Source organism: Mauremys reevesii, linkage group 10, assembly GCF_016161935.1.
Source record: "Mauremys reevesii isolate NIE-2019 linkage group 10, ASM1616193v1, whole genome shotgun sequence".
In the NCBI taxonomy this organism is placed as follows: Eukaryota; Metazoa; Chordata; order Testudines; family Geoemydidae; genus Mauremys; species Mauremys reevesii.
Genome location: NC_052632.1, coordinates 72,400,197 through 72,414,537, shown reverse-complemented (window position 1 = coordinate 72,414,537; position 14,341 = coordinate 72,400,197). Strand labels below are relative to the sequence as shown.

The 14,341-nt window shown below is 43.7% G+C and overlaps 1 protein-coding gene across 2 annotated transcripts in view; it reads left to right on the top strand.

Annotated features, from left to right (window-relative positions):
- Positions 1-2,167: 2,167 nt before the first annotated feature.
- PRKAR1B (protein kinase cAMP-dependent type I regulatory subunit beta) overlaps positions 2,168-14,341 on the top strand; it is a 120,271-nt gene continuing 108,097 nt past the window's right edge. Inside the window, exons 1-2 of one of the 2 annotated variants that reach the window (XM_039492928.1) lie at positions 2,168-2,629; positions 4,049-4,232. In XM_039492928.1, the coding sequence (XP_039348862.1) occupies positions 4,056-4,232 (177 nt within the window). In that variant the 5' untranslated portion in view covers positions 2,168-2,629; positions 4,049-4,055. Of the gene's footprint in view, positions 2,630-3,369; positions 3,434-4,048; positions 4,233-14,341 lie in introns of those variants that run through there. The other variant, XM_039492927.1, reaches the window with a different exon arrangement.

The window sequence follows — 14,341 nt, the reverse complement described above, 5'->3', positions numbered from 1 at the left end:
TATCTCACATGTTTTAATTAGCATGTTGTTATCAACACTGCCATCCATTGTGGACAAAACACATTAGCTGGCTGTGGTTAAGCCTCCATCACAGCTTCCTTTCACCCCAAATTAATTGCCCTTCCCTCCACCCCCGCAAAAAGCTTGGGAGAACAGGCTGCATGTCCTGAAGGTCACCAAATCTGGTCTTTGGAGATAGAGCTTTCTCAGGGTCCAGTCTGAGGGACTGGAACTAACTCCCTTGCGGAATTGAGGACCGTCACAAACATTCCCACTTTCTATTCCAAGTGCAAGACACACTTTTCTGACCTGCCTTCTCTAACAACTACATAGCAGCACATATATTTAAAAGACAAAAACAAAGCCCTACCAAAACAAAATCTTATTGTGACGGATGAACCCTTCACTGTCAGCTGGCAAGATTTCTTAGTATGTACATTCTGGTTCAACAAAATATGGCATGTGAGGTCTTAAAGAAAAGCCAGAATCACACTGATCATTAATAGCATTGTGAAATGTACCGACACTATGCAAGGAATTATGTTTGTCTACTGAAAATTTGCCTTAAAATGTGTATCAAGGCAGAGTTGACAAACTGGCTTTCTGTCATGCAAAAGAGGTTTAGTCACCTGTCTGTTGGCATGTAAATTAAACATTGTAAGTTAACAGCATAGACAGTCATTTACATATAAAGTCAATGGGAGGATGTGAAATCAACAGAGAGGCAGCACAATGGAAACTAAGCCACAGAGGTTATCTTGATTCTGGTACAGAAAGTGAACTTTGGGGGATAGAAGAAGAAGGCAAAGAAAACACCACATCATTCTCCTCCTAGGAAGCAATCAAGCCGTGTGATTATATTCATGAAAATGGGACCACAAAGGGCCCTGGTTAAAATGCTGCAAAGGACATTTGTGGTGAGATAAATTCCTTTAGACAGAAGGCTAGCTTGTTAAGTTTAGTCTCTAGAAATCATGTTATGATTTTGTTCTATATGTAACCTTTGGTTTTCATTATTCTTACTATTTCTTACCTCTGATAATAAACATGTCGTTGTTTTCACTATAAATATATCCAAGTGTTGGGATATTAAGCAGGGGCGGATTCTGAGTTGAATCATACAAGCTGGTATGTACACTTTCCTCTTGGGGACAGCAGACCTGCAGTTTCTGGGAGTGTTTGGTGGATAGGAGCTGGACACTATAGGGAAATGCTTCAAAGGGGCTCGGGGATGGGATGCACCTATTGTTAACCTTCAAGGCAAAGTAAGGGCTGGCATAGCCCAGAGGAGAGTGCTTGGGTGGCTCACAGGCTGGTAGCATCAGGGAGCTGACACCCAGTTAAGCACAAGCAAGTCTCTCTTGTGCTGGAGGCAGCGGGTAACAAGGTGATGCCCAGTCCTGGGTACCCCAAGATCCACACGGTTCCACTCTTGGAAAGAAAATGTATCACATGACACAGATTAGTCACGTTCCTTATTGCACTACTGGAAGGCACTCTGGTACTATGCTGATGAGGGTTGTATAAGAAGTTATGTAGAGCAGAATGGTAGCACATTGGAACTCTGAGCCTGAGCACCTCACAAGATGACAACCTCCACAATACCATAGGGTAGAGAGGCAGTTTCTGAAAGTGACAAGCTTTTTAGGTCAAACCCAGCTCCTTCAGCTTGATCCAGACATTAGCTGGTGATTGTGGAGCACAGGTGTCATGTGTACGTCGAGGGAGACGTTGCTGATAAGCCACCGCTTTCTGCACGAGAAGTTTCAAGGCGTAACTCCAAGTCAAGGGCACTACTGTAATCTAATCCGGGGTGACAACGGCACAGGCAGCCAAAAGGATGCAGCCGTGGTGCCAAGAGCAGCTCATAAGCACCCCTGGCAACTGCTGCTATTGGGGCAGCTGGTGATGCAGCAAGACTCCCAGGTTATGAGCCACAGAAACAGAGAACGGGTACACCTGTCACAGAGTGGCACCGATGTCACAGCTGCCATTTCCTCTGGCTAGGGTGACTAGATGTCCCGATTTTATAGGGACAGTCCCGATATTTGGGCCTTTTTCTTCCATAGGCGCCTATTACCCCCCACCCCCGTCCCGATTTTTCACACCTGCTGTCTGGTCACCCTACCTCTGGCCCTTTTCTCCATCTCCTACGCACCACCCCAAAAATCAAGATCCAGATGTCCAGGGCACTTTGACGATTAGGGACCGCAGGCTGGGGGAAGAGGGGGCCCCTCCCCGGGCGTATCTGTCTGCCTCTCTCACACACGCTGCGGTCCCTGGGGCAGGCTGCGTGCCCCTCCTTTGGTGCCCCCCCACCCCGAATCAGAGCCTGCTGTGCCTGCAGGAGGTGGGGAGGGAGGCTGTGCTTGTGCGTGACTGACAGCAGACGGGACTTCCTGCAGGGGAGCTGCTGCAGCGCTTTGTAGGCGAGCTCGCCGGGGTTGGGGGGCAGGGCGGTGAAGGGGAACCCTCCGCTGGAGACCTGCCAGTGCCGCCGAGGAAGAGGAAGGGGAGCAGCAGCCAGGGAAGGAGGCGGCGGCTGCACTGCAGAATAGCGGGAGCCCTCACCCCCCTGCGTAAGGGAAGAGAGAGAAGAGCCGCTGCTGTCACTGCTCCAGCCACTCAGGTATTTATATGGCCCCTCCGACTCCACATCCTTTCCCCACGGCTCCTCTCGTCCCCTAGCCTGGTTTGGCACCATCGCGTCCTCCTTCCTCCCTGGTTTTGTCAGCCCCTTTCCCTCTCCATCCCCCTAGCCCCCCCGGCTTCGGAGCTGCTGCCCAGCAACAATGGGCTTATTGCAGCACAAAGCCTGGTGCTAGTGGTGGAGGCAGGGGAGGGGGCTGCTTATTCTCTTCACCTCCCCCCCCCCACCTCCACGGTGCCATTCGCAAAGGCTGGGAGATGCTCTGATGGAGGGGATGTCGTCTCTGGCACTGGGACAATTGAAAGGAGAGGAGATGCCCCCTTTCCTGCCCCCTTTCCTACCCGCACCCCCATCCGAAAACAAATCCCAATCCAGCATGAGAGTCTCCCACTTCATTGTAAAACACACAGCTAAATTCTCTCCCACATGGAGGGAGATGCTTTAAAAGCTGCTTTAAAATGAGTTCTTGGGAGGAAGGGGTTTCCCTCCAAATCAGCTTTAAGACATCATCCCCAACCTTAGCCCAAGTTTCAGTTGGTTGGAGGGAGAATTGTCCCGTTTCAGATTCATTTTGAGCCAGGTTTATAAGAGCATCTGGCTCTTGTGATGAAGGATTTTGCTGTGCCGTTTTTTGTTCCAAGGGAGCATTTAAGCATCTCGTCTATTGTTTTTCTTAAAAAAAAAATATATCCCTCTTGTTTGAAATTGTCCCCAGTCATGAAACATTCCTGCGGGTTGAAAGCAAACCTCAAAAGATGCTCTGAGGATGGGAATTGAGAAGAGGTGATGAAACTTAAATTATCTGATATAAGTTAATATAAATCTAACAGACCACAAACATATGCCCTTTTATTTTGTAGTCGGTGAACACACATTAATTGGAGGAATCAAACATGTTTTTCCTTCATCACCAAACTCATCTTTGGTGCAAGAGAGCTGCCCCATATATATTTTTAAAAAGGAGTGTTAAAGTATTTTACTAGAGACAGATGTCCCTCCATCTTCTACAGAAATCTAGGACCCTGAAGAGAGGGACCTAGACTCCATTTGTACACCGATGGGGACATTACTCTACATTGTTATCTGGCAGATATCTTTAAAACTCATAGTGTGCATGATTTATTGCACCATTGTTTTTAAATGTTGAAGAATGTCTAATAATTTGAATGCTCTTTTTGTAATTCTTGGTATGTTGATTTTGTAGAGATGACATGATTCAGTATTTGCATGTGAAGTGCCACAACTCTGAAATGTGCTAATCGTTAGCTTGTGAAGAGAAGATGTACAATATTAAAATACCTTAGTTCTGTCAAATTGCTTTGACAAAAGACTTCAGGAATTCTCTTTGATATCTAAATTGCACCATTTTCTTACCTACGTTTGTTTTCTGTTTACAAGCCTGAAGATGGCTGCTTCTTCCTCCTGCAATGTGGAAGAAGATGAGAGTCTGAAGGGATGTGAGCTCTATGTTCAGAAGCATAACATCCAACAGATTTTGAAAGAGTGCATTGTAAACCTTTGCATCGCAAAACCAGACCGGCCAATGAAGTTCCTCAGAGAACATTTTGAAAAATTAGAAAAGGTCAGTGACTTTCATGTGGCTTCTATTTCAGTTTCCAAGTGTATGAATGCAAAGGATATTCTTAAAGTTTCATTTTTTCTTAGCATTCTGCTTTAACCTTTAAAAAAAGCTCTTAAGAAACAAACTTTTGTTTGCATATGTCCAGTGCAGTATCTGATATCATGCACAACTTTTTTGTGGGATAAAGGTTATAATTTCTCAGCAGATTGCAAGGACAATTGCACTGACTGATAAAATTGATCCAGAGAGTTATAAAAATTTATAGCATTATAACATACAGGGTCCTGTTCTCCCCTTCCATCAGAAGGACCTGCACAGCAGAGCAACGTGTGGATTCTCCCTATTCATTTCAGTGTCAGGAGGTGTAGTTTGCCCTTACCCCCATCGTGGAATCTCCAAGTTCTGGGTAGATCTTGGGAAATGCGCAGGGGCCAATCTGCTACTTGACCACACTGACTCCTGTCCATACTGGAGAGCACAAGTCCCTCTGGAGTGGTGCTTACAGGGACTGTCTATACTTTGACTGCTCTGAAAAGGCATGTTGCACAGTGTAGAGGTTTGTCATCATGCTAGGCTGATCTGGAGTGCCCCCTCACAGATGAACCCTTACTTGATTTTTCCCACGCCCATGGGAATCAAGAAGTCCAAACAGACTGTTGGATGCTAAGAAGCACCTCCTTGTGGAGGGTCTCATTTATTAACAGAAAAGCCAGTACAGAGCATTCTTAGTAGATATGTCTCTCACCTGATTCCAGTGCTCACCTTTACTCAGACTCTTCCTCAAGGGTTCTTTCAGTTTCAGTCTTTGCCTCTGGAGTTAGGACTCTTGCCCCTACCAGAGTAAGAGCCTTCTCTGGAGTGAGGGGAGGTTAGTCCACTGTGACTCTTCCCCAGGGACAGCAGGTGATCCCTGCCAGGCAGAGCCTCCGACCACTGTCTGGGAGACCCTGGCTGAGACCAGGTCCTCTAGGATACCTGCTGACTGCATCCCTCTTCCTACAAGGCTCCCCTCTCTAAGAGCATCTCTTACAGGTTCCTCATTCTGGTGGGTTCCACAGACAGCTCACCCTCTAGGCTCCCTGCTCAGCCTTCTCCAGGGAGCTCCTCCCTACTAGAGCTTCCTGTCTCCATTTAGAGTTTTCGTCTAACTAAGCTTGGATAGTCGAGCACCTGGACCTAATAATCAGCCACCTGGGGTAGACAGTTACCCCCTGATGAGGCCTTCATAAGGTGGTCACGGGCAGGCTTGGCCCTAAATTCCACCCTTTATGTGGAAAAGCAGCACCGATAAACACATCCTCAGCTGGAATGCGACAGAGCTTGCCAAAAGCTATCTTGGCCTGAGAAGGAAGAGGGGAAGCATGTTGCAAAGAACTTTCTTCTCTGTGGAGACAGGATTTCCTCCAAGCATAGATGCAGAAGGGAGCATGGGGCCCTGGATCTTTAAATGTGCAAGGCCTCAATCCTGCAAAGACTTACACATGTACTTAACTTTAAGCCTAAGAGTCCTAGTGGGACAACTTGCGTACTTAAAGTAAGTGTGTAAATTTTTGCAGGATCACGGTCTAAGTTTTATGTGGTTGCAACGTGACTTCATTTTTTAAAGTATTTTTATTGTAAATGTGGAATTTCAAGTTAAAAAGAAAAAAATATGCACAGAACAAGAAATATAATAATCAGTTAGCTGCAAATGCAACCCATGTACTATATGTTGTGCATGCATTGTATATATGAGTGGCTGTGTTTACACTGCATATTAGATATATTGTACTGTCTGTATAGGATAGTATACCCCAAACTGGTGTTGTTTTAAAATAAAAAAGAACTATTTATATACTGTTGGAAACATCTTAGCGTGTACATCATGTTATGAGAGGGTAACACTCTTAGGGGAGCATCAAGATCATTAGCTGTGGCACATATATGACAAAAAAGACAAAATTCACATCAAAACAGTTTTTTCTAAACTTTTGAAAACTGAACTCCACTTAAGCACAATGAAACCAATTCTGGTCCCTCCACCTTGCTATGTATTGGTAGAGACTTACCCATTTTAATGTATACATCTTCTGAACTTTGTAGCTAGTGTGAGGGGGACGTGCATCATACTTTTGCAAAACACTGTCTTAAAATGTGCCACGCTAGTCCATATAATTTCAGTATTTTATCATTATTCTCCTTGGCTATTGGGATTATTTATTCGTATTGCAGTAGCAAGGGATCATGGCTCCACTGTGTTAGATGCTGTGCACAGAATTAGAACTTACATTGTCCCTGTCCAGAGAACTTACATTGTTTTCACTTAGGTTCTTACTATTTCAGGAGATAGCAGTGGATAAGAGTTCATAGTAGTAAACAACCTGCCCCCATACAAACCAGTGAAAACTTTCCAGTGTTTGGAAAGCCAAAAGAGATTAGAGGCTAGATTATCTCTTATGTGAGAAAAACCCAAGCAGGACAGGAAATTCTGTGAATTTCATGTTGACAGTGGAAGGAGGCAATGTTTGCCTTAACTCCTAGGGAACAGTCAGAGGAGTCAGACCTGTAGTGCTTAAAGTTGGGTGATGTCCCAATGGGTTGTGTAGACCTGGCAAAAAAATAAAATAATTGAGCTGGGTTGCCGAGGGGTGCACTTTAAGCAATGTCTTACCAAAGCTGCTGATTCCCAGTTTATGATAGGCTTCCCACTTTTTTCAGACCACTTTAAGCACTGAGCCCCCTGAATCTACAGATCTTGGGACATCCCTGGAAACCTATAGCTTTCAAATAGTGGCTAGTCTCTGTCTCTGTATATCAGCATGACTCCCTCGATCAGCAGTCTCCAAAGACCTCCTTGAGGGGAAAGGGGTTCACATCATTGAGGGTCTTCCAATGTAGGATAAGGTTGACTAGGTCAATTGTTTGGGATTGATGGGATGAACCAATGCCCTGGGAGAGTAGTCCTTACAACCGTACCCAGCTTGCTGAGCTCTAAACTCACAGGGGCAACAGTACGATGATGCTGTGGAGGCAGCACTTCCCTCTTTTCTATGCAATCATCCAAGATCCAACTGAGCTGTGTGGTCCCTCAATGAGTAGAAGCATTTAGGGTGATCAGGTCCAATATGTTGCTAGCAACATAAGATCCTCAGCCCTGCAATGTGCACAAGTGCACAGAATAATAGAATATCAGGGTTGGAAGGGACCTCAGGAGGTCATCTAGTCCAACCCCCTGCTCAAAGCAGGACCAATCTGCAACTAAATTATCCCAGTCATTGCTTTGTCAAGCCTGACCTTAAAAACCTCTAAGAAAAGAGATTCCACCACCTCCCTAGGTAACCCATTCCAGTGCTTCACCACCCTCCTAGTGAAAAAGTTTTTCCTAATAGCCAACCTAAATCTCCCCCACTGCAACTTGAAACCGTTACTCCTTGTTCTGTGATCTGGTACCACTGAGAACAGTCTAGATCCATCCTCTTTGGAACCCCCTTTTCAGGTAGTTGAAAGCAGCCATCAAATCCCCCCTGATTCTTCTCTTCTGCAGACTAAACAATCCCAGTTCCCTCAGCCTCTCCTCATAAGTCATGTGCTCCAGCCCCCTAATCATTTTTGTTGCCCTCCGCTGGACTCTTTCCAATTTTTCCACATCCTTCTTGTACTGTGGGACCCAAAACCGGACACAGTACTCCAGATGAGGCCTCACCAATGTCGAATAGAGGGGAATGATCACGTCCTTCGATCTGCTGTCAATGCCCCTACTTATACAGCCCAAAATGCTGTTAGCCTTCTTGACAACAAGGGCACACTGTTGACTCATATCCAGCTTCTCGTCCACTGTAACCCCTAGGTCCTTTTCTGCAGAACTGCTGCCTGGCCACTCGGTCCCTCGACTGTAGCAGTGCATGGGATTCTTCTGTACTAAGTGCAGGACTCTGCACTTGTCCTTGTTGAACCTCATCAGATTTCTTTTGGCCCAATCCTCTAATTTGTCTAGGCCCCTCTGTATCCTATCCCTACCCTCCAGAGTATCTACCACGCCTCCCAGTTTAATGTCATCTGCAAACTTGCTGAGGGTGCAGTCCACACCATCCTCTAGATCATTAATGACAAAATTGAACAAAACCGGCCCCAGGACCGACCCTTGGGGCACTCTGCTTGATACCGGCTGCCAACTAGACATGGAGCCATTGAACACTACCCGTTGAGCTCGACGATCTACCCAGCTTTCTATCCACCTTATAGTCCATTCATCCAGCCCACACTTCTTTAACTTGCCAGCAAGAATACTGTGGGAGACCGTATCAAAAGCTTTGCTAAAGTCAAGGAATAACATGTCCACTGCTTTCCCCTCATCCACAGAGCCAGTTATCTTGTCAGAGAATCCCTGTCCCCATATGGAACCCTACTGAAGTGGTGAGGTTCCATATGGGCTCTGGGCATCACATGCAGAATCAGGACCCAAGAGTGCAAAACTGGTGAATCCTGCACTTTGATGGCTTGTGATGGGGTGATTTATAATTTGTAAACAAAAGTCAAGAGAATTACTTCAAAAACCTTCTATCCTGTTTTTAATACCTACCGACACTATTATTACAGGAAATTGTGCCAAGACAATTTTAATATACCTTGTGTTTGCTGAATTATGAGCTAAACAATTGCTGTCAGAATTTGAGTTACACCAAATATGACTGTTCATACAATATTTTAGTCTTGCTTAGGGAGAGCAATGAAAATATTTGAGTTTAAGATTTTGCTTAAAACATTTGATCTAAGAGTTATTTTCAAAAAATTGGATATTTTAGTTCATTTTCCAAATTTCTAAAGTTAAAGAAAAATCTAACTTTGTTTCTTGAGAAATGGCAATAGACTTGAATGCCAGGACATATTCTCCAAAATTCACTGAGAAATTTTGGGATGAGAGGTGGGGTTATTGACACAAACTTGATTTACTAACCATAGCAATTCCAGAATATAGGAATTTAAAAATAATTGCTGGGAATCATTAGTACATCTGTTTCTGTTCATTAAATACAGCAGGACCTGGTTGTCTTAAATGTACTACATCAGCTCTTACCTTATTTACTATTTTATATTGCTCCGAAGTGAGATAGATGCCTAGCAATACAGGTAAGTCAGGATGATCCCTGCCCCAAGGAGTTTATAAACAAATATCGAAGGATACAATGCAATGGGTGACAAAACATTAGGGAGGGTTTGTGAGGGGAAGGCCAGGGTGACAATAAGATTACTTTATTCTTTAACAAAGACTTCTGCACAGCACAGATTGACGATGGTTCTTAACGAAAGATCCGAATGAGAAGGCAGTGGGCTTAAAACAAAATGTGGGACCTTGAATAACCAGAATAAAATAGCCTAACCAATAACGAGTACAGCCCCAAACAGTCCATTTCTTCCAAGCCACCTCCTCCCCAAATGCCCAAGGGAAGAAAAAGTGGACTTTGCAGCATTCCTGAAATGTAAACAAATCCTGGGTCTGTTAGATCAAAGGTGCAGTTGTCTAAGCCAAACATTAGTCACAGAGAACACACCTATAGTGTTGCTAAGGGAATATCTCTTGCCCAACAAAGGATAAAATGTTAATAAAACCCTTGTTTACTGTTACAGCATTAAACCGTTAAGTGTGGTCTGGGGTTCCATGGAAAGGTCTTGCTGACTTATTTTCATTGTAACAACTGCCATTAAAAATCTTGAACCTTTTGTTGAACACAAAAAAGGACAGAAAACAGTTAAAGCATTTGGAACTTAAAGAATTAATTAAGGTTTTCATTTGAACAATTTCCCTTATTCCCATTCTCTTTAGCTATACAGACTCCTTTATAGGGGGATACCTCTGCTTGATGGACTTCTTAGATGATATTAACTGTCCTTTTTGCGGAAAAGAGAAATAACTTGTCTGGTTTCCTTAAGGACAAAACCAACCAAACACACACACCAAGGGAGAAAGAAAGGATAGCAAAAGAGCGAACCTAGTTTCTGTCTCTAATGTTAATTCTTGCTTGCATCCTAGCTGCTGGAAATGGCAGGCAGAGCATACTATCTTATCAGCCACTCTGGGTATGTCTACACATTGCAATTAAAAACCAGAGGCTGGCCCATGTCAGCTGATTTGGGCTTGCAGGGCTTGGGCTGCGGGGACTGGACCGGCTTCTCTGGTGGCGATTTAAAGGGCCCAGGGCTCCAGCCACTGCGGGGAGCTGCAGGCCCTTTAAAGCACCGCCGGAGCTCCTCGGGCAGGGATTTAAAGGGCTCGGTGCTCCTGCCAGTGCGGGGAGCCCTGAGCCCTTTAAATCGCCGACGGAGCTCCGGCAGCGGGGCTCGGGCGGCGCAGTGGCAGGAGCACCGGGGATTTAAAGGGCTCCGGCAGGGATTTAAAGGGCTCGGGCCCACCTCTGCAGCTGGTAGGTCCGGGATGATTTAAAGGCCCTGGGGATCCCAGCCACAGCCGGAGCCCCAGGGCCTTTAAATCTTGAAAGGCCCCGCCTCTTCTGGCTGAAGTCATGCCTCTTTCGGTTGAGGCCATGCCCCGCTCAGGACTCTGGTGTACCAGTAAGTCCTTTAAGTTACTTTCACCCCTGGCCTTCAAGAACCATTTAATTTGGTGTCTTTGGCCAAGTATCATATTTAGATCTCCCACTTCGCAAAGAGACTATATTGAATTTTATTATTAGCAACTTTACTTTTCCATTTATAAGGTATACCCATCAACAAATTCCTTCAGCACATATATGCAGAAAGAAAATGAAATACGTGGTAATATATTGGCCAAATGCCAAATAAAGGGCTGAAACCTCCCACCCAGAAAGCACTCCTGAACTCTCTCATACCCTGCTAGCCAAATTCTCTTCTCCAATAGACAGTATAGAGAGATGAGCTTCTTAATCATTGTTAGTTTTAAATAAACAGATGTCTGAGCAGGGGTGATTATTATATAATGGGGCCAGTTTTGTGGGGTACTGAGGATCTCCTGTCAGGTGATGAGTCGCTCTCAATTTCTGCTGACTTTGGTGGGAGAGGAAGGCACTCAGCGTCTCACAAGAGATGCTCAACATATTGTATGAGCGGGCCCAGTATTTTCAAGCATCACTGTAGGCAGTAGCTCTACACCTAAGAAATTATTCTGGTCACTTTACCAGTGTATGGAACAGCTTCTAAGAACACTGCTTTCCAACAGAAATACAGGATTTTCTCCAGTCCTTACTTACTAAGTAATAGAATGCAATAGGATTATCTGTGCTTGCTCCATTTGGGGATCCCCAGGTAATATTGCACACATACCTCCTACCTAGAAAGAGAAGGAACCAAACCATATCAAGTTTACTATTAACATAGGGCTGAGATTTGCTGAAATAAAGTCAGTAGTAAACTGATGCACAGTTGTTAAAATATTAGCTTGATAATAAATGCTCATACACCTAGGGCCCTAGCTACCCAAGTGTCAGACCATCTTTCTGTAGCCATGACCTCTCACAATAGCTACATTCCTTTGCAGCAATAAGGTTTTCAGCCAGTAGTGGGGAGACTCTTGAGCTTGGTAGACAGAACTTTCACAGGAAGCAGAAGAAAATAATGGAATTCACTCCCAGGATGACTATTAACCTTCCTGCATTCAGAACTAAATGTACAGCTCGTTCCTTCAAGTTAGCTTTCCCGCAATAGTGCTCGTACACACGTGCTCATGACCCCCACCCCAACCACTCTCAAAAAATTGAGCAGATTTTCCTACCTGATGAAGTATTAGAGGAATATTATTATATCTTCTGAACTGTGAGACGCACTCAGACACTACGGTGCTGGTCACCAGTATAACAACTTGATAGATTGGGTAGACAGGGCAAATAGGCTGCCTCGAATGGTTTAGACTGGAATATTTGTATTTATATTTATATAAATATTTGTATTTTTAAATCCCTTAACCTAGATTTTTTTAAACACAGGAATGATGTGTTTTAGTAACTTATTTTACTTGTTAGGGAAACCTGAATCTCTGAAATTGTGCTCTTGAGAACCATGTGTCAGAAATAAATTGGAGCATCTCTTAACTCCCTCTCTTAGTTTACATTTGTCCATGTGACAATACCTTCCCAATTCTCTAAGTGGGGAATTGCTGGACTGGAATTCATTGGCAGACTCTGAGGGAAAGTTGCTCATTATCTGCCCTTACTTTGTCTAGATGTATCCTGTGCTTTTAGTTTCCGATTATCAACTGTTTTAAAGCCCTAATACAGAACGGTGCTTAAGCACATGCCTATCTTTAAGCATGAGTAGTCCCACTGACTTTCAAAAAACATTGACTTCAGTGAGACAAGCACATAAGTAACTTGAAGTACATGAGTAAAGTACCTTGCTGAATTAAGGTAATAAAGTCCAAAAGAAGTGCTGGATCTGTCATTGTCCAGTGGCAGAATTTCATCTTGTTTAAATATCTTGCCAGCTCCTGATTCCCTCAGTGGCCTCTGCTATTTTGAAAGGGGTTTACAACCTCATGTGACCCAGCTCTCTTCAAGTGTAGTGCTTTCATTTTGGGGTTTTAATTATTTTTCAGCATCAGCACAATGGTATTTTCAACATTTTCCCTATTCAATGGCCCTAGCAGTGCCACCATAGCACGGATTAGAAAATGATTTAATTTCTAGTGGAAAACTAGATTGAGGATTGACTAGCTTGATAAGGAGTAACATCACTGTTGCTTGGGGTAATTTATATCTGGAGAAAAGCTACGGCAATATTTTTTGTTAATTCTTCAAACAAAAGATAAGCTGCATTGACTCATTTCTCGAGTATACAAAATTCTACCTAAACTAAAGTGCCTCAAAATAAGCATTTTAAGGGCACAAGTATCAGTTCAGAAATATCCACGGATCTGACAAGAGTCATTCATACTCAACTTAAAGTCATAAGTAGATAAGAACGGCCAACCTGGGTCAGACCAAAGGTCCATCTATCTCAGAATCCTGTCTTCTGACAGTGGCCAATGCGGGTTCTTCAGAGGAAAGTCAGCTGGTCGCAGCTCATAGTCTGCTTGAAGCTTTTAAATGCAAACGTACCATTGTTAAAATTTATAGGGCAAGTTCACACCTCTCTTGGTTCTATTCCTTCATTCTGTCTTGTTGCAGTCTCAGTAAAATGGCAGTAGTTTGATTTACATTGCAACAGCTATTTTTGCATTCAGAACAGCTAAAAGCTTCAGGTTTTTTTAAGTGAAAGCTGAAATTGAAGAGCATCCAGCAAAATCTGTGGGAATTGCATAAGCATGCAGATTCAATGCAGGTTTAGTTTGCCCTAAGTAGTGGATGAGATTTTTAATGTTTATAATTGACATTCTTGGAGACTGATGTCTTCTATTTATCTATAGCAAAGGCAGAAGTGGTGTAAGCACTCACAATGCCCCCCCCCATTGTTTTAGAGAGACCACTTCTAAGGTTTTGTCTACATTAAGGAACCTCAGACCCATTTTTTAACTCTAGTATAAGCTCTGGCATAGACTAGGCAAAGGTATTTTTACAGCCATGGTTAGATGTTACAGTGGCAAAAATCCCTATGCTAGGTTTATGCTAGAATTTATACCACTGGTAAAAGCATTACATGATTGCTTAAAAACTGATCAGGGATTTCTAGTGTAGATTTATCTTGGTACAAGGGCAATTCAGTCTTTATTCTAATTCAGTGCCTGGTCTGCCTGCTGTGAATACCAACACAGATACTGCTTGTGATAATTAATTTCAAAAGAGTACAGCATTGGTTGAACTCTCCTCTCATTGATGTCACTGGCGCTAGAACTACGCTGATTTTTTTCGTCAAGGATCTGGTCCTGTTACTTTACATGGCTCAGCTGTTCTTTCACTAATTTGGTTTGCTGTTGCATGTGAAATGCCTGTGACTATATAATACCGACTCTTCATGTAAGGTCAAAGTTTAGAATGCAGACAGATGAAAGCTTCTGTTCCTTTCTCCTGTGATGCATGTTAAATTGTCTTTCCTCAAATCCTTTCTCTGTCAGTGTGTTGGGCAAGGCTTCCCAAGAGCCTTTTAAGTAAGGCTGCAGCTAGTTTAGTCATGGCCAAAAAGTCATTGTGTCTTTAATCAAGGGCACTAACCTAATTTCTAAATTA